Source organism: Sphaeramia orbicularis, chromosome 24 (assembly GCF_902148855.1).
Source record: "Sphaeramia orbicularis chromosome 24, fSphaOr1.1, whole genome shotgun sequence".
Lineage (NCBI taxonomy): Eukaryota > Metazoa > Chordata > Actinopteri > Kurtiformes > Apogonidae > Sphaeramia > Sphaeramia orbicularis.
In genome coordinates, this window is record NC_043979.1 from 31,146,073 (window position 1) to 31,171,862 (window position 25,790).

A 25,790-nucleotide genomic window follows, 5' to 3' on the forward strand; every position below is an offset into this window, starting at 1 on the left:
GTTAAAAAGGCAAAAAACTTCATTATCTACTTTTCATTTTGTAATCATTTCCACAGATCTGTCTATTCATTTGCCTTTGTAATAAATGTGTTAAATTGTAAAGAGACTTTATGGACACCATGTATTGCATTAAGAATCATACTTAAGTCATTGACCTCTGCTGTGTATTGTTCACTCTCCAAACCCACATGTTCCCTTCTGCACATGCACTGTTCCATTAAGGTCAAAACTGGATTTTTTGGCAAGAAACTGAAAAACATCCAAGGTATGACATGTTGAAAGTGTCAAGAACTGTTACTTTTTTCTTGTTAACAATAAAAAAAATAATTTGCATTTGTTTGTGTCTGTCTGATACAGCCACATATTTTGAAACAATTCTGAAAGATTTTTCCACAAATATATCATGATAGGGTGTCTGAAAACATTTTTCCACTACTGTATTTTGTGGTTAGTCTTACTATTTTATTCATAACTCAAATGCTACATAACCCGAGGATCACAGTATTGGTTCAAATTAGTACTTCACTGATGTTACCAGGAGATTTTATAAAATTTCAGTCATATTTGTTATCACTTAAAGCATGGGTGTCATTCATTTTAGTTCAGGGGCCACTTTCAACCCAATATGATCTGATGTAGGCCGGACCAGTAAAATAATAACATTATACTACATAGATAATGTCAACTTGAAACTTTTCTCTATATTTTAGAGCAAAATAACTAAAATTACATTGTTAAAATGTTCATGTCTACAAACTATCCTTTAAAAACTGAATAACATGAACAACCATGAAAAAACTCAAATTTATTAAGAAAAATAATTGCTATTTTTACAATATTATGCCTCTGTTTATCATTTACTCATGTACATTACAACTTACAGATCACAGTGGATTCACAAATACACAAAACATTTAGTAACAGGCAGAATAATGTTAAAATTCCACTTCTCTTAAGATATTCCATGTTGTTATTCACATTTTTTGTAAAAGTATAGTTTGTAAATGTAAATATTTTCATGTAATTTTCCTTTTTTTTTTCACGAAAACAGAGAAGAATTTGATGTTGTCATTATTTATAGGTTATTATAATTGTATTTTATTGGTCTGACCCACTTAAGATCAAATCAGGCTGAATGTGGCCCCTGAACTAAAATGATCGTTAATATATTTAGTGTCATTTTTTTCATTTTACAAATTCACCCCAGGGCCCCATTGGATTCTTTTGCCCCCCAGGCCATATGTTTGACACCTGTGACTTAAAAACTACTTTTACAATCAAGTGGTTTCTGTCCTGTAACACAAAAAAGGGGCCACATTCAACCCAATATGATCTAAAGTGGGTGAAACCAGCAAAATAATAACATATAATATATGGATAACGTCAATTTGAAATTTTTCTCTATGTTTTAGAGTGAAATAACTAAAATTACATTTTGAAAATGTTCATGTCTACAAACTATCCGTTAAAAGAAGTGAATAACATGAACAACCAAACTAACATTTATTAAGAAAAGTAAGTGCTATTTTGACAATATTAGCTTCTCATTTACACATGTACATTACAACTTACTCACAGTTGATTTACAAATACACAAAACATTTAGTAACAGGCAAAATAATGTTAAAATTTCACTTTTCTTAAGATATTTCATGTTATTCAAATTTTTTGTGAAAGTATAGTTTGTAAATGCAAATATTTTCATGTAATTTTCCTTTTTTTTCACAAAAGCAAAGGGAAGAATTTGAAGTTGTCATTATTTATAGGTTATTATGATTGCATTTTATTGGTCTGACCCACTTAAGATCGAATCAGGCTGTATGTGGCCCCTGAACTAAAATGATAGTTGATATCTTTAGTGTCATTTTTTTCATTTTACAAATTCCTCCCACAGGCCACATTGGATTCTTTTGTGGCTCAGTTTTAACCCCTGGGCCATATGTTTGACACCTGTGACTTAAAAACTATTTTTACAATCATGTGGTTTCTTTCCTGCAACACAAAAAAGGCCTTTTATATTACTGATAGCTGAATAGAAAACAAGGTGATTTAAAACTTTAAATGCAGGTATCTTATGTGTGTACGAGTGAAAAAAACAACAACACAACGGTACGGAAAACAAATGCTTCTGTAAAAGGTTGAAATGAAATGAGACGTTTTAATTTCGAAAATGTAAAGCTCTATTTACAGTCTAAATTGCATGATACAAATAACGATGAAATGAACATTTACTTTTTATACAAATAACAGATTTTACATTTTTTCGACCGGTATGATGCCGAGGATCCTCATCCCACCGGCCAGGACCGAACAGGCTCCAGCGAACAGTCGTATCCTTGCCTGTTAACATTTAGCAGATGTTTAAATACTGACATTTCCTAACTGATATTTAAGGTTTTCATTTCCGAAGAATTAAACTAGAAGCTGAAGGTTTTTTCTAGCCGGCAGATTATTTTTCCCCCAAACATGATGAAATAGGGTTGAATGATAAAGTATCTTTTCTTACATTACACGACTTCCATACTTATTTTTTAGCTGTAGCTCCCATCAGATCACTGAGCTGACCTTCAAAATCCAACTATTTGATCTGCATTATCTGTTCTCTGCATGCTTATGTCTGCACTGTGCCAATATTTATCCTCAGGGAAAGACAGCAGTAACAGTCACCACACCCTCATTTTAATGCAACCTGCGAGCTGACCTCCCTGATCACTGGATTCATAACATTTCACCGTCAACAAAGGGGTTTTTCTCTACCTGTGCAACTTCCTCAGGGCTTCCTTTGACTGGTAGCTCTCTGTGTGCAGACGCTATCAAGTGGCTGAAAGAGATTAAAGAGACAGAACATGTGTTTACTCAGTATTACAACATCACAGTATTATAACAATAATATAAAGAACATACATATTTGCAGCATAGTGTATTGAAGTAAAAATACTGGTTTGGTCACTTTTTATTATAACTGACATATTAATACAAAAGGCTCAATGATATCACAGCATGTTACAAGGGCGGATTTACTTTGGGACTACTTTTTATCCAGTTATAAAACAGAAACAACAGATAAATCTGAGGCTTCGTTGTATGATAAATAAGAGAGGAACAAAGTGACACAATGTTGTGATAAATAACAGAAGTCAGATTATGGACGTCTTTGAAGGGAGAAAAATGTGGTTGAAAGAATCAGAGAAGGTCCGCACAACCTGTGAGACCCGAAACGTCACTACTTGTGGTGAATAAAACTTTTTGGGAGCTCACAGGTTGTGCGGACCTTATCTGATTCTTTCATCCACTGTTTCTTTGGGATCCTGCACACCTTTTAGTGACTAGATGTGTGTGTCATGACCTCTTTTCACAGAAAAATGTGGTTGAGCATCTTTTGCTTTTTGTGAAACATCAGATGCCAAAAAGGTGGAGAAATATGAGATAATTCTTTAAAAGTAGAACAGAACAGAATAGAATAGATTGTTATTGTCACAGAAACAATGAAAATCATTTAGTAACTCAATTCAATTTAGCAGCAAAACACTCAGTGCAAAGGGGACTGTATAAGAAAAAATAAAATCAAAAAATATCACACAGAGTATTAAGAAAAAGTAGGACTGTGCAAAAGTCTCAGAATAAAATATTAATACACAAGAAAAGTGAAAAGTGAGTTGTATTTCAACATCACTGTGTCATCACAGGTGTCAAAACATACGGCTCGCGGGCCAAAACCGGCCCACCAAAGGGTCCAATCCAGCCCATGGGATGAATTTGTAAAATGTAAAAATTACACTGAAGACATTAACAATAAAGGATGTGAAAATCAGGTTCAGGTCCCACACACAGACCAATCTGATCTAAAGTGGATCAGACCAGTAAAATATTATCATAATAACGTTGAAATAATGACAATTCTAAGTTTTTCTCTTTGTTTTAGTATAAAAAGTAAAAGTACATGAAAATGTTTACATTTTGAAACTAACCTTTCACAAAAAATGTAATCTGGACAAATATGAACAACCTGAAATATCTTAAGTGAAGTCAGTGCAATTTTACCAATATTCTGTCTGTTACTAAATGTCTGTTCATTTGTAGATCCACTGTGATCTGTAAGTTGTAATATACATGTGTAAATGTGACACTAATATTGTCAAAATTGCACTTATATTTCTTATGACATTTCAGGTTACTCATGTTATTCACATCGTTAATGAAACTTTGTTGACGTATTACAATGTAATTTTATTTTTCTCTGCTGTTATTATTTTACTGGTCCGTCCCACTTCAGGTCATATTGGGCTGAATGTGGCCCCTGAACTAATATGACTCTGAAAGCCCTGATCTGCATCGTAAAAGTAGCTGTCAGACAAAGGTGGTGCAGTAAAATGTATAATATGTTTCTCTAATATATGGCAAAATGTAAGTATAAATCAGCATAAAATGGAAATACTAATACTCACTGCAGGACTTGTGTACTTAAACTTTGTCATTACTACATCTACTGTGACTGTATTGAATCAGGTAAACACTGACCAACATCCTGGTTCTTACCACAATTTCAATAAAAAGTTGACGAGATGTTTTGGCTGCAGATCCTGTGCAGACTGGTACAACACCTCATCGTATCTGAAACAGACCAATGCATTTGTGTAAGAAGCTGAACAAATATTGATAGAACTGACATCATATAAAGTAGTCTTACTGTCTTATATTTGAAGGTTGTTTGCTTACCGGAGGAGGTGCTGCACGATGGTAATGCTCGACTGCTCAAGGAGGAGAGATGGATCAAACGTAGCCCCCTTTAATTCCTCATTCCTCCGGATTAAACTGCAGGTGTGAAAGCACGGTTTTACATTCCACCTCTGCTCAGAGCTAAGGAGGCTCCAGAGCCAGTGGTGTTCCGGTTAAAGTGGTGGATTCTATTTAACAGCTGATAAATGCAAACCTGCAGAGGCGAGCGTGTGAGTACTGGAGGAAGACGCCGGTGTCGCCCTGAGCCTGCAGGATCCTGTCCCAGTCAAATTTATAGTCTGAGAACAGGGGGCCCTTAAAGTCCTGAAACAAAGCCAATGAAACAGTGCTCACTGAAATGTAAAGCTCCATGTTAGTCTCATAGTGTAACTGCCGAATTCGTATTTTTGGTTAAACTGTGATATCTGCGGAGCTTTACTGTCCTAACACTGCTGATATATTTTTCATCTTTGGCTATGACTGGAAAAAAATATGACTTAGGCAATTATGGTATGAGGCTAACAATATGTTAGTCTGTTGGCAACATTATGCATAAGGAAACAAATGAAGACAATAGATGGTTGTTACAACACCAGTATCAATTATCAGGTATCAGGTATCAAGGAGACCAATAACTGATACTTTTGCATCACAATTCACGGCACAATTCAATCAAACATTCAATTCATCGCAACTGCAAAGTCAGCCTGTGCTGTTATTGTACATATATGAGGGAGGGGGCTGAAAAGTTCATAGCCTGACAAAGAAGGAGTTATTGCACTGCAATGAAACTTGGCATACATTAAATTCAACCTTTCCTGATACTAACTGCATGGTTTCCTTCCAGATAAACCCACATTGGATAAATAATTCAAGACTTTGAAAAGTAGTACTACAGACATTTCATGAAAATGCTTGCTTTTCACCCCTCCCTCGTTCTCCCTACCCCTCTTGAATTCAGCTTCCCAGTTTTGCACAGTTGATAAAGCTGGAGCATCATCCCCTATAGCAACAATGTCAGCATGAATGTCCTTAGGGGCTAACCCCTTTTTCCCCATTTGATAAGACCACGGTGCCACCGATGGTTCACCAAATGTCTCTGGTACTACTTTTCGAAGTCCTAAATTATTTATCCATTGTGGGTTTATCTGGAAGGAAACCATGCAGTTAGTATCAGGAGAGGTTGAATTTAATGTATGCCAAGTTTCATTGCTGTGGAAGAACTCCTTCTTAGTCAGGCTATGAACTTTTCAGCCCCCCTTGTAAAATCTATGCATGTTCCTCAATATCCAAGTGCACAAACTGAAATCGTGCTGCAGTGAAAATGAAAATCTTAGTGTAAAAATTTCTCAAAAATGTAATGAAAATAATTCTGGTCTTACATAACTATGACTGCCAGTCAGCAGGATGACAGTTGAACTACTTCCCTCTAGTATTTATCTATTTTATTTATTTATTTTTCTTTTTAAGAACTTCCATGCTTTGAAGCATTTTTGGTATTTTTCATTTATGAATAAAAGCTGTTTGTTAACATTAAGTAACATTGTATGATTGTCATGTACCAAGTGAAAACTCCTATAAAAACTTGAATTCTAAAAAAAAAAAAAAAAAAAGGAATGAAAATGCCTTGAAGCGTGTAAGTAATTAGAGGAGAACATTTCATTTTTTTCTTACACCACAAAAGCAGGAAAAGCTCCCCTCCCTGGCACTTCTAATAATATCAAGTGAAATTTTTCACAAAGAAGCTCCTCAAAGTTTTCTAAAGTTAAAAAAACAATAATTGGAAAACTTAAAACAAAAATGTCCTGACATTTGAGTCTGTGATGAGAAAAGCAGAGTCGGAACTGAGAGACACAGCACACTTTAATTTCATTTATATAATTTTTTTCTAATATACTGCAAACAACTTAACTAACCCCACTAGAGACAAACTGTTTGGAGTATCTAATTGTACCAAAACCTGACACACACACAAAAGCTAAATATGATAATGTTGTGTAACAGCAGTTGAATTACAGAGGGAATTAACTATTAACATAATGGTACAAGCAGGTAAACTAGAACGATACCCTGAAGGCAACACAGATATCCATTAGAAGACAAGAGACAAGCTGTTAGTTGTAAAATGATGCAAGATTCTCGCCAATGATCTTAATTAAATGTAACCATGCTATTTATGCTGTTTTTTTACAGACAAAATGGAATAATTTACCTGGACTATTAATGCACTGATTCCCACTTTCTCTGCTGTGTCCTCAGGATTGTCCATTTCCTTTGTTGCTGTGGATTAAATTCAGAGAGAGCAACAGTATCACTGTTTTTACTGAAATATACAGTATGTTCATTAACTCCATATCAAACATAGACTCCTTACAATATCATTATCTCAGAGATGCTACTTTCAACAGGTAGAGTTGGTTAAAGCTGGGGCAATTTTTTTTTTTACATGTGTGTGTTTCATGGACACGTCCACAATCATTGAAACATGTAGGTAAATGTGTGCGTGTAAGTAAACATAAATATGTTTGTTTACATATATAATCTTTACTACTATTTGTGTTCTGCAAAAGTAGGATGGCCATGAAAAGCACTGATTTTTCACGAATTACTCCTCTGCTTTGTATTGCACTGGAAAGCCTATATTTATATGACGATATTCATGCAACAAAGATTCACAAATTACTTATTTTCTTTCTTTCTGTGACCAACATTGACACCCTTTTTTCCAAAAAAACCCAAAACAAAACAAAGAGAACAGTGTACTTTGTATCAGTGATGTCCTATGTAATATATGTTGTAAGACTGTTTTAAATAAAAATTTGAATTTAAAAAAAAGTTGGTGGCAATATCCTGAACAAGTTGCCACATGAAACAGTCTCTAAAACTGGAGGTGTGACTACTTTTACCCAAGTACTATAGTGTACTTAGGGATAAATTTAAGGTATTTGTATTTGGCCTGTGTGTTCTTATTTTATGTTACTTTATACGTCTTTTCCAGTGCATTGCAAAGGCAAATATTGACAGTTTTACTTTTCAGATTCAGTCTTTAACCAGCTGTGTTTTAATGTTTTAATCTGTAATATTTGTGATGAACTGACAGATGAAGTATTCATTTATTGGTTATGAGAATTCTTAACCTCCTAAGATCCAGCTATGAGTTTTCTGTCCATATTTGTGAACAAGAGATTCACAACTTCATACAAAAAAAAAAGAAAAGAAAACTGTCCACCACAAAGGACATTCCATAAAAATTTTAAAAACTGCATCTGAAAAAACTGCATCATGATGCTTCCAATGTAAGCACTTATTTAATAAAAAACAAAAAAAGCTGGTACTTTGCTGACATTTCCTGGGTCTGAGGAGGTTAAATTGAAGAAACTCTAAAAACCACTATTGGATTAGCTGGATAAACCTGAAAATCGGCTTTTTTTTTCTAGAGTTCATGACAAATAGCACTGTCTTTAAAATATTGTGTTTGGTGTTTATTCACTGAAAAACACGAGCCATATACTCCTGACACCCAGTAAGTAAACATTTTTGTCATTTTACATTAAATAATAACCTTAATTGGAAACGGCATGATGCAACAGTTTTTTCAGATACATTTTTTTACCTCCGCCAAGGAGGTTATGTTTTTGCCAGGGTTTGTTTATCTGTCTGTCTGTTTGTTTGTCTGTCCGTTAGTGTGCAACATAACTCAAAAAGTTATGGACAGATTTTGATGAAATTTTCAGGGTTTGTTGGAAATGGGATAAGGAAGAAATGATTAAATTTTGGTGGTGATCGGGGGTGGGGGGGCCCACGGGGGGGGGGGGCACTGATCAGCCTTGGCGGAGGTCTGCGCTCTCCGAGTGCTTCTAGTTTTATATATATGTAAGGGTAGAGACTGCGATCTGGTAGGATCGGCGATTCCACCAGTAGAGACTCCGATCGTAGTCTCTACCAGTAGAAACTCCGATCAGAGTCTCTACTGGTAGAAACTCCGATCCTGCCAGTAGAAGGGTTAGGGTTAGGGTTAGGGTTCGGATTGGAGTTTCTACCAGTAGAGACTCTGATCGGAGTTTCTACTGGTAGAGACTACGATCGGAGTCTCTACTGGTAGAATCGCCGATCCTACCAGATCGCAGTCTCTACCCTGACATATACAATGTCCTTTTCAGTGGACTTTTTTTTTGTAATGCTGTGAAACACTTATCCGCTACAGAGGACAAAAATGCATTTCTGGGTCTCTATAAAGTTCTATTACCTAGTTAGACTATCTTTTTAGTGAGAATGCCAAATAGATTATTGCCGGTAGCAAATATTTTCCACAAAATAATCACGAAAAATGTAATTAATTGAGGTTTAATTGAAACGGGTGCTGTAAAGGGAATTATTATAGACATTATTTCATCTCTAAATTTATGACCTCAGGCAGCACACCAGGTATTAGTGAAATGTTTTATTATGCAAACTAATTAAGATGTAATTTACGCGGCATATGGTCAATAATATCTGGAAGTCCTGCTGTGGTTTTATGGCTGGTGGTGTATTTTCACTCCAGTACTACATCTAACTTGAGACTTGTTCTACACTACATCCCAGAGGCAAATATTATATTTTTAATCCGCCTTTGGCATTAAAAATATACTATTGTTATCTACTTAAGAGGCACAGTGCAAAAGTGTGAACACAGTTAATTTTGAACACGACCTTCACGCATATATGTTTTGTTGGAATTTCTTTTTCAGACCATGCTGTACAGGGAGGAAAGTGTTTAAATGATTTGCATGATTTGAGTGACTGGAGTTTATGGTATTTCAATTACAGAAAAGTGCTTCCAGAGTCATGAATAGTGCGTTCTTACCTAATTTCAGTCTCTCATGAAAAAAAATGAAGTCAAAAATGCTAGTCAGCTGTAGTTTAAGGTACAGTATTAGGTTAAAATGTGAAATTCTGTGAAATAATGTGAGAACAAAATTCCTTCCTGAGTTTCCTCTTGGTATAAGATTTACACATCTGTTATACAGTCGCGGAAAAAATTATTAGACCATCAAAAGTCATCAAAAACAATGGTTATGCAATCAAGTACTAACTCCTGTGCGTATTATGTGACTAAAACAGACAGAAAGGAAAACATGGAATATTTAAAAGCACTGTTTTTGTCAGTACAATGCCACAGATACTGATGTAAGAACTGAAGTGATTTTGGTTATTATCAAGAAAACCATGGAAAATGGATAAATATCAACTCTGAAATTAAACTCTTATGAGCTATTTTTGTTGTTCTCATTATATTTGCCCAAACAAATGTACCTTTAGTTGTACCAGGCATTAAAATGAACAAGAAATTGAAGAAAACAAGAGTGGTCTAATCATTTTTTTCAGCGACTGTATAAATGCACATGAAACTATGTGCATGTAATAACACTGGGTCATACTGCGTGCCTAGAAAAAAACATTCACAAACAAGGACTTTTGTCATTGTTTACCAACTCATCTCATCAAAGTATGTAAGATTTGGCATGTTTCATGTTTGGATTAGATTATTTCTAAGAAGTTGTAGACCAGTGGTATAACCCTGAAAATATGTTCTTTTATGGACTCATTCTTAAGCTTCATAAAGTGTTTAAAACAACCCTGAGTTAGCTGGGAAACAGTTGCGTTAATCTTTGACTTTTTATATGGTTATTACAGCAATTATCATCATTTTCATCTCATTCTACCAAACCAGGGAAGCAGTTCTAGTGGATGACTCCCCTGGTTACGATATAGGATCGAACATTACAGAAAATCCTTCATCTCCACTGCCATTAAATTCTGCAATACCCAAGTCTGATGGTCACTTCTTTAATTTTTTTTTTTTTTTTTTGTGAATTTTGCCCTGGTGATCACTAAAGTTTATGTATCCGCCTACTGGTGTATGAGTGTGTGTGTGAATGGGTGAATGTGAGGCCTTGTAAAGCACTTTGGGTACCATGAAGGTGTATAAAATGCGCTATGTAAGTTCAGTCCATTTACCATTTACCATCAGTATTTGTATAAAAGTGATGGGTGTGTACAACTGTAATGCTTCTCTAAATGCTTTAAAAACCCTCTAGTAAAATGTATCGTGTCAAAGCTGGAAACAAGCGTGAGTTCATGAAAGCAAAATGATGATCTAATCCAATATGATGCTGCAGCTTAAACCAGAGTATTAAAGTACTGTAAATTGGCTCATTCTTAAACATCTATAGCAGTAAAATGCAATATACACATTAATGCCGCACTAAAGTGAATCCAAAAGTATATTTTCTATTCATATGTTGAGTATGTTCATTGTAGTGTAATTATTGCCAAGTAAATACTTTCTCCACCACACATCCAGTTCTTGAGAATCCAGTTTCTTGAGGACACGAGTGCTGATTGTGATGAGAGATGTTTAACACAGAAACATGAGGGATTCCATATCACTAAGTAACAAACATGTGACGTGCTTTACTTTTGGACTGGCTCATGTTGTGAAGCATCCTGGCCCGGGCTTCGTCCAGAACGTCCTCCAGAAACACCACGTCACCGGTCCTGGTCTTCATGCCTTGGACCAAACCGAAAGGCACATGCAGGCACCTACAGCAGCAAAAACACACACACACAAACACACACACACACACACACACTCAGCCACAGCAATGTCTGGGAATAAAACAGCTGCCTGTGTTGGGTGGGGTGACAGTTACATGTAATAATGCCTAACCCAAATTCATTCAAATCATGATGACTATGATGTCAGCAAATATTTTCCTACAACACACTGAGCTACGGCTGTTATTCATATGTATTCCTTGTATCTGTGTTTATTTTCTATAGCTTTGTTTTAGGTCAAGGTCAAGTTTACTTATATACTTATATATTTATGTATCAGGCATATTACAGTATATAGTATAGATATGCTTAAACTAGGAAGATTATTACTGTCATTAATTATTTAAGGAGGAGGGGTGGGAGTTTATAAGTTATGCTTCTTCTCACTACTTTTCAAATATGTATTATATGTCTTATGTCTGATGTTTAGGGGGTTTTGTTTATTTATTTTCTTCTGTTTTGACATTCATGTTCAAAATAAATATATCAATCAATCAATCAATCAATAGTATATTTACAAAAATTCAAAGTGCCCAAAGTGCTGTACAAGAATATAGGTAAAAATAAAAGATATAGTAAAACTAATAAACATATACAGGGTGGGGAAGCAAAATTTACAATATTTTGAGGCAGGGATTGAAAGACAGTGTATGACCAATTAGTTTATTGAAATTCGTGAGAATTTATTTGCCACAAGAAAATTTACATAATAGAAAATGTTTTTATTCTATGTGTCCTTCTTTCTCAATAACTGCCTTCACACGCTTCCTGAAACTTGCGCAAGTGTTCCTCAAATATTGGGGTGACAACTTCTCCCATTCTTCTTTAATAGTATCTTCCAGACTTTTTCCTAATAGTTTTGCTCATAGTCATTCTCTTCTTTACATTATAAACAGTCTTTGTGGACACTCCAACTATTTTTGAAATCTCCTTTGGTGTGACGAGTGCATTCAGCAAATCACACACTCTTTGACGTTTGCTTTCCTGATTACTCATATGGGCAAAAGTTTCTGAAAAGGTATGGATAATAGTGTTAGGTATGATTATGACATCAATATATGTTTGGTTTCAAAACAATTGACGTAGTGCCTGCTGAGAAAAAACAACTAAATGTTCATTGTAAATTTTGCTTCCCCACCCTGTATATACATATATATATATATATATATATATATATATATATATATATATATATATATATATATATATATAAGACAAGATATACTAACACTGATAAAACAGATACACAATAATTGGATACATAAATTTAAAATAAACATATACATTTATAATAAATTTTGGTTTTCATAAAGCAGCCACTGAAACCCAAGTATCTCACACTTGTATAACCAGTTATCTTTTAAGAGAAATACGTTTCTGATTAGTTTCCTGTTAAAAATGTGATAAGTTATGCTTAATTATGTCATCAAAGTAATATAACACATTACAAAATGGGTAATAAAGTTAAAAAGTCATAAGAACGTGTACTTAACCAACACTGAAGTGAGTGTGAATGTGAGAGCAAATGAATAATGGGTCAATAATGTAAAGCACTTTGGGTGTCTAGAAAAGCGCTATATAAATCCAATCCATTATTATTATTATTATTATTATTATTATTATTATTATTAAAATTCTCCAGTTTCATTAGGGGAAATACTGGTGAATTTCCAGCTCTGAAAGGTGCTGATCTACGACAACATGGAAACCAGTGGCTGACTATTGTGTTTTTACGTATAAGCTTTTTAAGATTCTTAACAGACTATGTTATCACCACTTTAGAAAAGATCTGTTGTTTAATTACACTTGATTTTGCAATTTAATTACATAACTTTATTGCGTGTTACGCCCTTAAACAATACATAACTGCAGTGACAAACAGCAGAAGTTTCAGTCAGACTAGAACACATTTGCTGTGACATTGTTTATGCCTCAAAACGCTTATGTAATGTCATAATATATTTGATTAATTTTCACTAAGATCTTGTATTGATGATGGGAGAGTCAGACCGCTGTCATTTAAGATTCTCATTGTGGTTTAGGTCTGGAATCTGTGGTGACCAACCCATATGTGAAAATGATGTCTCGTGCTCCCTGAACCACTGTTTCTCAGTTTGAGCCTAATGAATTCTAGTATTGTCATGTTGGAATATAAAGAAATAATGTTCAGATCTGGTCATTCAGTATATTCAGCTGATCTCCTTTTATGGACACATAATGTTGCTGAACCTAGACCTGACCAACTGAACCAACCCCAGATCATAACACTGACCCCACAGGATTGTACTGTAGAAACTAAGCATGATGGGTAATCATTTCACCCTGATGCATCCGTCACTCTGGAACAGGGTCAATCTGGACTCATCAGACCACATGACCTTTTTCCATCGAAACACAGTCAAATTTTTATGCTTATTGCATCAGTTTGGGTTAAAGAAAACGTACTGATCACTGCAGTAATTACACTGGTCTACAATTTTTTAGAAATGATTTGCTTCAGAGGTTAAATGTGCTAAATGTTATGCATTTTAATAAGATTAATTGGAAAATAAATGACAAAAGTGCCGGTTTGCTGATGTTTTATGGTATATGATTAAGTGTTATTACACATATATAATGGTTTATGTACATTTATATAATAGTTTTATAAATCTTCCACTAAATACAGTAGAGCCTGTAAAGTGAATGTATTCTAATGTGCCGACAGTGTTTTGAAGTAGATCTTGTAGCTCTGAGACAAATATTCCTTTTGAGTCAAACCCATTCTCTCGTTAATTCTTGAATTTCACATTTTGACCCAAGGCTGTATCTTGGAAAGTTCAGCCAACCAGTATTTTTGACTTGATTTTTCTTTATCAGTGACTCTCATGTGGTAAAATTTCATTACTTTTATACTGGAAGCATTTTCCTTGTAGATCAGTGCTATCCAATGGAACGATCTGAAATATTAGCTGTGTTAAATCCAGGTAGTAGTGTATCTGATTTAATGCAAGCAAATATTATGCAAAATTGATGACAAACAGGACGAAAACTCCAAGGCACTCTTTGTAAGCATTAAAATGCCTTTATTCTCATGGCATGGTAGACCTTCTATGACCATGACAGAGCAAAGACAGACAAAACAATCCTCTCTACAGAATCATAAAAAAGTTTTTTCTTTCTTCTTTACAATAAGGTCTATATATGACCATGAATCCCTTTTTCCAAACAGCACCTCGAACAAACTCTTCTTTGGGTCCTAGAAGCATTCCTTCTCATGATTTATTGTGCAAAATTACTTTTTTGGCTTCAAGTCCTATCTTCTGCTATGTCAATCTCTGAGAAGCTTTTTTCATTTTCTTTCTATCAATATGCAGCAAAACAACAAAAATCCTAAATTTATACAGAGTAAAAAGCAGTTATTTTCCTGCTCCTAATTCACCAACATCTTATTTATTTTGATTATTTTAGGAAATAAATTGTCTGGAGAATGAATGCCACTTGTCAAACCCCTGGAGGATTTTTCAGCAACTCTTCCTCACATTCCAAAGTAAATAATATATTGCATCTTTGTTTCATTTATTTATGAATAATTTATTATCTATTTGTTTTTTTCCAGTTTGTGTATGATTAGAGTGACGGTGGGACAGTGCAGGGTGACGGGGTCATTAAATGTGCAGATTTCCATTAAAGCAAACACATTTTTGTCATCTTTTTAGCCTTTATAGCAGCGTCTCTAGAATACTATTTTCTTTTGTTTAGACAAGGAATAGTTTTTTAGATGTTACCTGCTTGTCTGAACAAAAGAAAATAGTATATCTACATAAACAGAAGAAAAAATGAACGTCTTTAGCCTAGTGTCTCTAGAAGCTATTGTTACATTTGTAAAGAATGCGGTCATGTTTTGGTATTTTTTTTTTTTTACCTGTCAGCCCATGGATGACCCATTTTGAGCAGGATCTGAAACAACTGCTGGAAGTGGTTGGCTTGACTTTTATCTGTCTGAAAAGGAAAATAAATTCAGCACAAGCAAACAGAAAGCACATTTCTATTTCCCTATTTTAGAATCTGATTAATGTTCACTCCTGGTTGATTTTTTTTTTTTTTTTTCCAATTAAATTTTTCAGGTAATAGAAACTAGAGAGCTGTAATGGCAGCTCCGGATTGCCCGTGCTCAAGTCTTCCATTCCAGTCAGGATAAACAAATACCCACATGCATGTTGTGTATTTGCTAAATGGACTGCATTTACATTTATGTAGCACTTTTCTCAATTATCTCGCCACACTCATACAAATTCAAGTACATTCTGAGCACTGGGAGCAGCTGGATTATAAGCCACATCTACTCTCCTTTGTGTTTTTCATCAGTGTTGCTTTGCGTATTTGTTTAAACTGCCAGGTGATGCATACTTAAATTTAAATCCTTCGAAGGCTTTTGTGAATTTTTTTTTTACCTATATCGGGACTGATACATTTAGTCAACAGATGGCACATAAAATATATAGCATTACTAAAACTTTGTAATATCCAAAATGTAAACATTTACCCAAAAGAAGAAATAAATTAGATTAAATCCCAGTGGCAAGACTTTTGAATGAATATAAGGTTAATATTTAGAAAATTTTACAGACAATCAAAACCACATATAAACAAATATATATGAGCAAATATGTTGAACACTCCTATGTCCTTACCACATAAATCATCTCATCAAAATAGTATTTTTCTTTTCTGTCAATGGCTGCAGCAATATCTCTGAAAAACAGAAAATAAAAAATAAGCTTTTATTACAACTTAAAAATATCAAGGTTAAATATTCACTTGATTGTTCTAAATTAAACTTAAAATATCTCTATTTGGTAGATAGTATGTTTGCACCCTATCTGGTTAAATAAAGGTCTAATAAAAATTTAAGTAAAAACTTTGTGTATATAATGTAAAGAAAACTGCCTCACTGGGTATAATACAAATCTAATTCTATTTAAATGTATTTTACACTTTTAAAACAAGTAGCTCATTGTTTTTTGTCACTGAGGTTTTATTTGTGGTTGTTTTCAGCTCAGTTTCATTTAGTAACACTTTAAAATGTCACACAAAAGATTGTGGGAGCATTAGCAGCTGCAAGGATCAGCAATAATCTACAAGAACATCCTTGAAAGTATTCTAGACATTACAAGAGTCCTCAAGTGAAATCTGATGACGAAGCTTTGTACTGACTTTGAGAAACAGCCCATGTCTGTAAAACCACCACTGACTGCCCACAACAGTGTTTCCACTTCAAATGTTTACCGGTTTGTTGACTCTCAGACTGAACTGGATCTGTGTTACCAAATTAAAATTCAGGACCTTTTCAATAAATGTGTCCAGGTTGAAAAACATTTGGCACTGATTTAACCTGACCATTCTTCTTGCTACTCACCTGGTGATGTAGAGAGTTGTGCCGTCACTTCGGAGAACTGTGCAGACGTTACTCATGTCTCCAGCAGGAGAGACATCCACTACTCCAGTGCCTTTCCTGTAAATACAACAAATCAGAGCTGGGACTAGAACTATTTTTGTGGTGACTTCCAGATTAATTTCTCTACACTTAACTTTTCCTAACTGATTTATTTCCATTTACTGGAACACTTAACACTTTATACTCCATCTTTCAGTGAACATCAGATATTTTCAGATGTTCATAAAAGCTCAGAGTAAATTTAAAAGGTCATTACATCAAAACATAGAAAACTCCTCTGCACCTCACAGGATGAGATCAGGGCTTATCGATCTGGCCTGGGAAAAACATGTAGAGCTGTAATTTGATATGATATCCGTCTCTTTTTGAACTCCCTGAACTCTTGTCCCTTTTTTGTTGTTGTTGTTGGTTGTTTTTTCTCTCTCTGGGGTATAACTGTCTGTATGCTATGTATTATTGTTAGCCCTATGTTTAACATTGTCCTTGTCACACCTGCTTTGCTAAAAAAAAGTTCAATAAAAATATAGTTAAAAAAAAAAAACAAAACAAAACAGAAAACTCAAGAAATAGTGACTTTTCCAGCCAAATACAACACTAATCAAATGTAAAAACAGGAATCTACATCCAACTACATGGGTGTTACTGATGAATCAATTTTAGAGAAGATAATGGTTTTTCCACATGAAGTTTCTATGTCTTTGAGGGTTAACTATTTCCAAAAGAATTCAATACATAACAATTAGATTCACTGTTTACAATTCAGTGTATACTATTAAAGATTTTTTAAAAATGAGTCTTAAAGTGAACTCTCTCCCTCTTTTTCCAGTTTTCACAAACATAAAACCCACATTTACTCAAAATGTCTTTGGTTTGTGACTCAGCAAATAAACCCCGTGGGTGCAGGTAAGTGGTCGTCTGGCCTCCAGACCCATGTTTACTCAGCGTGTGTCACAACAGTTAACGATCAGAGGGCATCACAGACTGGAACGTACTCAGTGGTTTTCAACAGGCCTCCAGTCTGCAGCTGCTGCAAAACCTCCTGGGCTCGATCCTGGTGAAAGGACTCGCCAGAGTAGATGTCAAAATGGACACCTAAACGCTGAAAGTATATAAAAAAAATCATAAAATTATTACGTTCACATATGTGAATCACAGCTTACTTAACAGAAGAGTTTGTGAAACACTAAACAGACGACACCAAGATGTTTAGATTAATACAAGTTAAGAACAGTTAAAACATATAAAAACAACAATTCCAATTGTTTACATATTTTTTTGCACAGCTGCTGTAAAAGATTCCATAAAAAATAATTGTGGAAAAAAAAAAAGGAACGGTTAAAACAAGGGTGTAAAAAATACAGCCCGTGGGCCAAAACCAGCCCACTAAAAGGTCTTATCCTGCCCCTGGGATGAATTTGTGAAATGCAAAAATTACACTGAAGATATTAACAGTCTAAGGTGTTAGACTCATTTTAGTTCAGGGGCCACATACAGCCCAGTTTGACCTCAAGTGGATCGGACCAGTAAAATAATGGCATAATAAGATACACTACCAGGCAAAAGTTTGGACTCACCTGGTTTTTCTTTATTTTTATGACTATTTCCATTGTAGATTCTCACTGAAGGCATCAAAACTATGAATGAACACATATGGAATTATGTAGTTTAAAAAGGTGGGACAAAACTCAAAGCATATTTTATATTTTAGATTCTTCAAAACAGCCACATTTTGCTTTTATTACTGCTTTGTGCATTCTTGGCATTCTCTTGATGAGCTTCATGAGGTAATCACCTGAAATGTTTTCCAAAAGTCTGGAAGGAATTCCAAATGATGCTGAGCACTTGTTGGCCATCTGTGGTCCATCTCATGTCATTTAAAAAAGAAGGTGAGTCCAAACTTTTGCCTGGTAGTGTATAAATAATGATGACTCTAAATATTATTACATGGATATGTTGAACAATCTGAAATTTAAAAAAAACAAGTGGAATTTTACCGATATTCTTTCTGTTGCTAAATGTTTTGTGCCTTTGTAGATCCACTGTCATCTATAAGTTGTAATGTACATGTGTAAATGATAAACAAAGGCAAAATATTGTTAAAATTGCTCTGATTTTTCATAAGAAATTTCAGGTTCATGGCGGTTCATGTTATTCATAATTTTTTAAAGAATAGTTTGTAGATATAAACATTTTCATAAAGTATTTTTACTTTTCTTACTCTAAAATATAGAAAAAAGTTTGGTGTTGGCATTAATTATAGATCACTATGTTATTATCTTACTGGTCTGGCCCATTTGAAATCATACTGGGTTGTATATGGCCCCTGAACTAAAATGGGTTTAAGATCCCTGAGTTAAATTACTAAAGTTTAGCTTAGCATAAAAATGTTCAATAATAAATCATAAGAGCATAAGGTCAAGCTGAGGCTTTAATGAGTCTGATGGATATCGGCATTTAATATTTTCTATTTAATATTTTAAGTTTCAGTCTTGATATGGACTAGTATTGTCTCCTACCTTATAAACGTGTTGATATTCTTCCACTGTGATCTCCCTGAACTGTTGCCATAACGACACAGCCTCACTCTCCCGCCGTTCCAGCTGTCTAAAGAAGTCTCTGGCAGCCAGACGCATGTTCTCATTTTGCTCTGCTTCTTTGTTCACTTGGACGTAAACCTGCACAACACATAGGAAACACATCATCAAACATCCACTAAACACTGATGACCATAGAAAAGCAAATAAATCTGTGTTGGTTGAAGTGTTTCCCATTTAACTATTCAAACAGGACTTAAGAAGAAGATGTTTACTGACCTCAAACAAATGTTGTAAAGGATTCTGTTTCAGCTTCTCCTGAGAACCAAACTGACTGAACCCAGCACCCAATAAACCTGAAATCCAAGAAGTTTCATTATGTTTATTGTCAACGATAATTGATTGAATGATGTTAAATATTAGACATAGACAGACTTTAACTGTGATTCAGATTTACATCAAAATGAATGGCTCAGGAGGCAGCAGGAAATACTGTGGCAAAAGGACAACTATGGAATTTAACGAAGAGAAAATTAAATGTGTTGCACGTAGTATTGATAAACTCTTAACAGCAGGGGGATGTCACATTCCAGAAAACACCAAAGAATCAACACTATGTATCAATAGACTATCACTCACTGAATGAAGTATAAAACTCCTTGTTTATACATATTTGCATTATGTATCAAGTTTATCTTTCAAACAAAAACTCATTGATCAAAATAACAATCTCTTATAATCTCAACATGCTGCAATCAGCTGATAGTTTACATTATAGCTCTGTTTTTAGACAGAAAACAGCCACACTAAAACCACAGATCACCTGAGGCTTTCTGTTCGGTTCATGTTGTCAGTAGCTCAAGGTCAAGGTCAAGGTCACTTTATTTATACCCGTAGGTAGATTTGTTTTGCAGTCTAGGTGATTGCCTTGGCATTACAACAACACTTACATTAAACATGCAAGACAGGTACTTGATCACGCTTACAGACAGGACAAAAAGACAGGACAAAAAGTGCTCAGTGTTCCACCATTCATCTGTATGGCAGCAGGGATAAGTCAAAGAATAAAATAAATAAGATCCAATAAATAAAACCAGATGCAATAAAACACCATAAAAACCAGAAAAGATAAAATAGAAACAATCTGGGATAAAAACCAGGTTAATAACATAAAATTAAAGAATTTAAAAATTTAAAAATTTGAAGTCACAATAATAATAAATAGAGCAAAGAAATGGAATAAATAACTAAATAAGTTAGTAAAGTGCAATGTCACTATTTCTTATTGAGCTCAGTGACGGCGACAGGAACAAAGCTATTTTTATAACGCTGTGTCCTGCACCTTGGGACTAAGAACCTCCGTCCAGAGGAAAGGAGTTGAAATTCACCTCGTAAAGGATGGGAGTCATTGTTAAGAACTGACGAAGCCATCCTCTGTACCTGTTTAGTGTACAGGTAGCTGCACTACAGATCTGTTTAGAATCATCCAAACAAGGTCAGAACACAGTTTAGTCTGAATCGTGGATCAATAAATGGCTAACTTTAAAGATAATAACATCCCATAATAACTTAACACCTTCATAAGCCTCATAACAAAAGTCATACATGTAGAAGAAACTCTGTGATTTCAGCATCAAACTCCATTCTTTTCATTTAGAGTTGTGTCCAGTGCTGAAAACATTAGTGCTTTTAGCTTTTACCACTTTGTCACTTTCTTGATTTTAAAGGTTGTTTCTTCTTGGTTCTCATCCAGGGTGTTTGCTCTTTATCCAGATAAAAATTCCAGACTTTTTCCAAACTGCTATTTTTTCCACAAGACCTTGACTTTATGTACATTTATATTTGTGTGCCTACTTTCTAGGTTGAGATCGTACCTGTTATGTGTAATAAAAAAATTCATTTTCATAAATGTATGAATAAATGAATGCAGAATTCACAGTAAATGATGTTTTACTGATAGAAACCTTTTCAAAACATATGAAACAAAAGTACATGGATGTCACACAAACAAGTTTCACTACAATCATTCCAGTCCCGACTGGTTAATGAAATCATATCAAGATTTTTAGGTTTCCCTCGTGTATTTCTTATTTTACAACATTATGTGCCTTTGAGCATACTCTAAAATTCAACTATGAGAGAAACTTTTTTCCATACTTTTTTAAAACTTTCACTCAAAATTCCAGACTTTTCAAGGTCTGGAAAACAGTGTTTCAAAATTCCAGACTTTTTAAGACTTTAAAGACCTGCACAAACACCCTGTCAGCCCATCTACTCACTTACTGACACTTTGGTCAAAAGCCCCATAGCCCCCCCACTACTCTGTCTAGTAGTCACATACATCCTCCACATGGTCTGAGGAAATAACTTAATTCTATATCTCTAGAATCCAAAACACTGTCAACTTTGGCAGAAGTTCAGTGCGGTAATGATACTTTTGGGTCATATTTGATTTTTTTTTTGTTTTTGATCATTGTATTTTTATTTAGTTTTTCAAACATACAGAAAAAAATAAGACACACACTGAGACATAAAACAAAGGTATAAGATGCCACAAATAAAAAATAAATAAATAAATAAAAATTAAAGGGTTCCACAATGTAATTATCCATTCACTTTCTACATGGCACACATTATCCAGAGTCAAGGTGCATTGTCAGCTGTTCTACATAAGAAATAACAGGATGCCATACCACATTAAACTTCCCCATTGATCCATCCAATGTGTATCTAATCTTTTCAATCTTAAGGAAAAAGATGACGTCACATATCCATCTACATTTGAATATTTTAAGAGAGAAATTCTGCCTGTAGCTCCTTTAAATACAGTGACTACTATGTCAAATGGTACAAAATATTATGTCAAACACTACACATATATGATTATTTCTTTACTTAAAAAAACGGCAAAGATGAGGACTCAGGTATTCATTTTGCAAAGTTTTACTCACCAAATTGCATGCCCCAGTCTCCGAGGTAGTTCATACGAATAACATCATATCCTAGGGCCTGCTTTAGGTTGGCAATGAAGTTACCTTTAAACAGAGGTTATATGTAAGTCTAATGAAAGCAGAACTGTTTAACTATACGTTTACATAGTCCCTTATTTAATTATAGTTACTGAATGAAGGAACTCACCAATAATTGTAGAGCGTAAGTGTCCAGCATGGAATTTTTTGGCAATGTTTGGAGAGCTGTAACATAGAATACATTGATCAAGTCTGTTAAAAACCATTAAATGCACACGATTACTAGAGAAGACACAAACATACCTGTACTCCACTAATGTAGTTCCACGCTTGAGGGAGTTGAAAAGCTCACTGTTCAAGCCGAATTTGTCATTACCTTCTTTTCCAAATGGTTCTAACAATTTCTAAATTGAAAAAAAAAAAACAAAAACACAGAAATGGTTCTTTTCATGAAACCAAACAATAACAAGGAAACCAATCAAATGAAAAATAAAACAACTAACCTGTATCAGAAGTTTGCGGTTAATTCTAAAGTTGACCACTCCACTTCCAGCAGATATGTTCTCTACCACACTGTCCTGCTTCAACTGAACAATAAAGCATAGTTAACTTGAACAAAACAGACCAATAAGCATAATTGGAGTGCAGAGTTACACTACATCAACACAAATATGTGAAATATTACACAGATATATGAGCACTGAATGAGGAATTCCATGATGTTTTCCAGTAATCCACTATTCTTTCAAGGATTATCAGAGGATTTTTGACCTGGCTGCAGGAATTCACAGCCAAAAGAGACCCAGTGAGTTTTAACAGTTAACCTCAGTTTACAGCTCATATTCATCCACTCATTCCAGTGGTTTATGGGGAAAGAGGTTGGAGCTCAGTGCAGCCAGAACACCTGGTGCTTTAGATCAGACTTTGCCCAAACTTGAGAAGGTCTTTTAAAACATACTGTTGCAAAGTTGGAAAATATGACTGCACAATGTAGCAGAAAAACTTTTCAAAGATGCCAAGCCCAATCAATTAAAGACAGTCCCAGACATGATGTAAATATATAAGCCTGAAGAAAATAGAAACTGAATTCATCCATGTTCAGATGTAGCTCTGACAGCGATGGCAGAACAAGTTTTACAAATACATTACACCAAAAATATATGTATTTTAATTACATATAAATCTTTCTTCTATTTGGAGTACATTGTCGTAAACTTAACTAACATATCAATATAATGTGATGCATATTTGTTAGACCTGGTTCTTGGGAATTTTTTAATGAACACATTGGATTTATGGAGAATAAATAAACACAATAAATACAAACCTTGTGTAATTTAGACATCACATTGCACTTTTCTTATGCATATTGCATTGCATTCATTGTCACGAGTGCACATCATTCTTTCTTGTTTCATGTGTGTTTGACTGACAAATATCCATCAAATGGTTTACTAGACTACATTTAATAAACCATTAGTCTGATGATTCATGGATTAATGTTTGTTCTTTAGTTTCTTTGTTTATTCCTTTCATTCTATTTGTTGAGCTGATAAAAAAAAGTTAATTTCCCCTCAGTGATCAATAAAATTCATCATATCTGTATCTGCTATGTTAAGAATACAAATAAAGTATATTCCATGAGTCACAAGTATGTTCCATATATTTAATATAAATAAGAGTACATTCCAAATATATGGACATTGGCATGTTTTTGTAAACATGTGTTGAGTCTTACCTGAGTTGCTAATTTCTCTGTCTGCTGCTGAATGTCTCCACTGGAAGGTAAAATCCCATTCATCCGTAACAAACCGACTGATAGTTTAAAGTCAGGATTCTGCCTGCAGATTACAATATCAAGAAGCTTTAATAAACAGGACAGATGGACAGGGAGAGTTTGATCGAACAGAAGTTAAACTGAATAAATATATACTAACCTATACTTAGAAATTATGCCACACTATTTCTCTCCACACAGTAAATAATGGAGACGTTAATCTGGCAAAGAAACATGTTTCTTAAAGAAACTCTGTGTTGTAAAAGCCAAAATGATTTTTGATCCTACTGTATGTTTTCGTAGTTATTTAATTATTCCTTCTTCTTAAACCATTTCCTCTAAAAAGAGAAATTAATAATGCAATGAAAACTATTCCTAAGAATTTTCCACATCTTATCAATGTCACCTTCAGCTTCAAGACATGCAGATGATAAAACATACCCTTGGGATACACAATATGAACACAGTGAACACTAAATACCATAACAATCATAGATGGAAAAGCGTTTTTTGAATGTCCGTAAGATCCTTTTTGAGACATTCTAAAAAGTACGGATCAGTACAAAGGACTGGAAGTATATTATTAATTCTATAGATCTAATACCATGGATAAAAAAAAGACAGAGATGAACCAGCATCCTTCATTCATTTATTGTCCCATTATGCATTCAGTTACTTTTTGGACTTGAATGACAAGGTTAAATTATGTGCAGAACTGATAACAAAGTTAAAAAAAAAAAATTGAGTGTAAAAAAAATTATTATACATTTTGGCCATGAGAGATATGAAGCTGAAAACATGTCAGTCTGTTTGATTATAGTAGACTTCATATCCATAAATGCAGAATAACTAAATTAGACCTATTTCACTGGATATGTGAATTTAAAGAATATATTAATGCATTCAAACTTATTAACACCAAAAAGAAAAGGAGGGAAAAAGAAGCAGTATGTTTTAACTTGGAAATGACAACGTTTAATGAGTTTTAATATGAAGCTTGTGTACTTGATTGTTCAATAAAGGAGAAATCGTTCAGCACACTTAACTGTTTCTTAAACACTGGAACAGCAGACAGAGCTGGTATTAGGACCTCTTCAGGCTGCTGGAGCGTCCTGCCCAGCTGTACATGAAAACAGTCAAACAAGTTAGTCACACCAAACATGTTTGACTTGTTTCAGGGTCATTGGATGTTTCTGAGATAGCATTAGCACAGCCTCGTCTCGTTTAAAACACTTTACCTTGGCTGCGATTCTTCTTCTAAAGAAGCACGCCATGTTTCTAAAACATAAAACCACTAAATAATGATCAAATTAAATCCATAAATAGAAACATCTTCACACGTTCTGGGGGTTCACATTGAAATAGCTGCCGAACTTCCGCTTCCGGTCTGGTCAGCCAATCACAGGTCTCCGTCTTAAAATACGTCACATTCTGGAAAAGGTTCGTTTGGTTTCTACCTCCGCTGTCACCGACAAAAAAAACAGTGGTCTAAAAATACTGTACCAAATCTACAAAACACTTTTTTTCAGCTCTCATCACAGAACTGCCAGTTATAGCACATTCTGAAATAGTTTTGCAAAGAGTTCGATATTATGGGAAAGTACGACAAATAATAGAATACATCCAGGGTCTGACTATTATTGACTAGCTTTAACTGAACCATGCAGCAGCTTTTAAGAGAGAAAAAACTGTTTAATCTTTAAAAATATTAGGGTGGAAAATAAAGTCTGTCAGGGAAATGAACAATTATTTTAAAG

General features: G+C 34.4%; 1 protein-coding gene across 1 annotated transcript; it reads right to left on the bottom strand.

Annotated features, from left to right (window-relative positions):
- Positions 1-1,864: 1,864 nt before the first annotated feature.
- On the bottom strand, positions 1,865-25,402 carry rars2 (arginyl-tRNA synthetase 2, mitochondrial). The gene is made up of 20 exons (XM_030128442.1): positions 25,272-25,402; positions 25,080-25,153; positions 23,995-24,097; positions 22,760-22,843; positions 22,560-22,660; positions 22,426-22,481; positions 22,239-22,322; positions 19,567-19,643; positions 19,270-19,428; positions 17,746-17,852; positions 16,715-16,810; positions 15,990-16,050; positions 15,221-15,297; positions 11,177-11,301; positions 6,929-6,996; positions 4,931-5,040; positions 4,717-4,812; positions 4,537-4,611; positions 2,758-2,821; positions 1,865-2,340 (listed from the first exon to the last, which is right to left on the bottom strand). The coding sequence occupies exons 1-20, from the start codon at positions 25,305-25,307 to the stop codon at positions 2,254-2,256; spliced, it is 1,740 nt and encodes a 579-aa protein (XP_029984302.1). The 5' UTR covers positions 25,308-25,402; the 3' UTR covers positions 1,865-2,253.
- Positions 25,403-25,790: the final 388 nt, after the last annotated feature.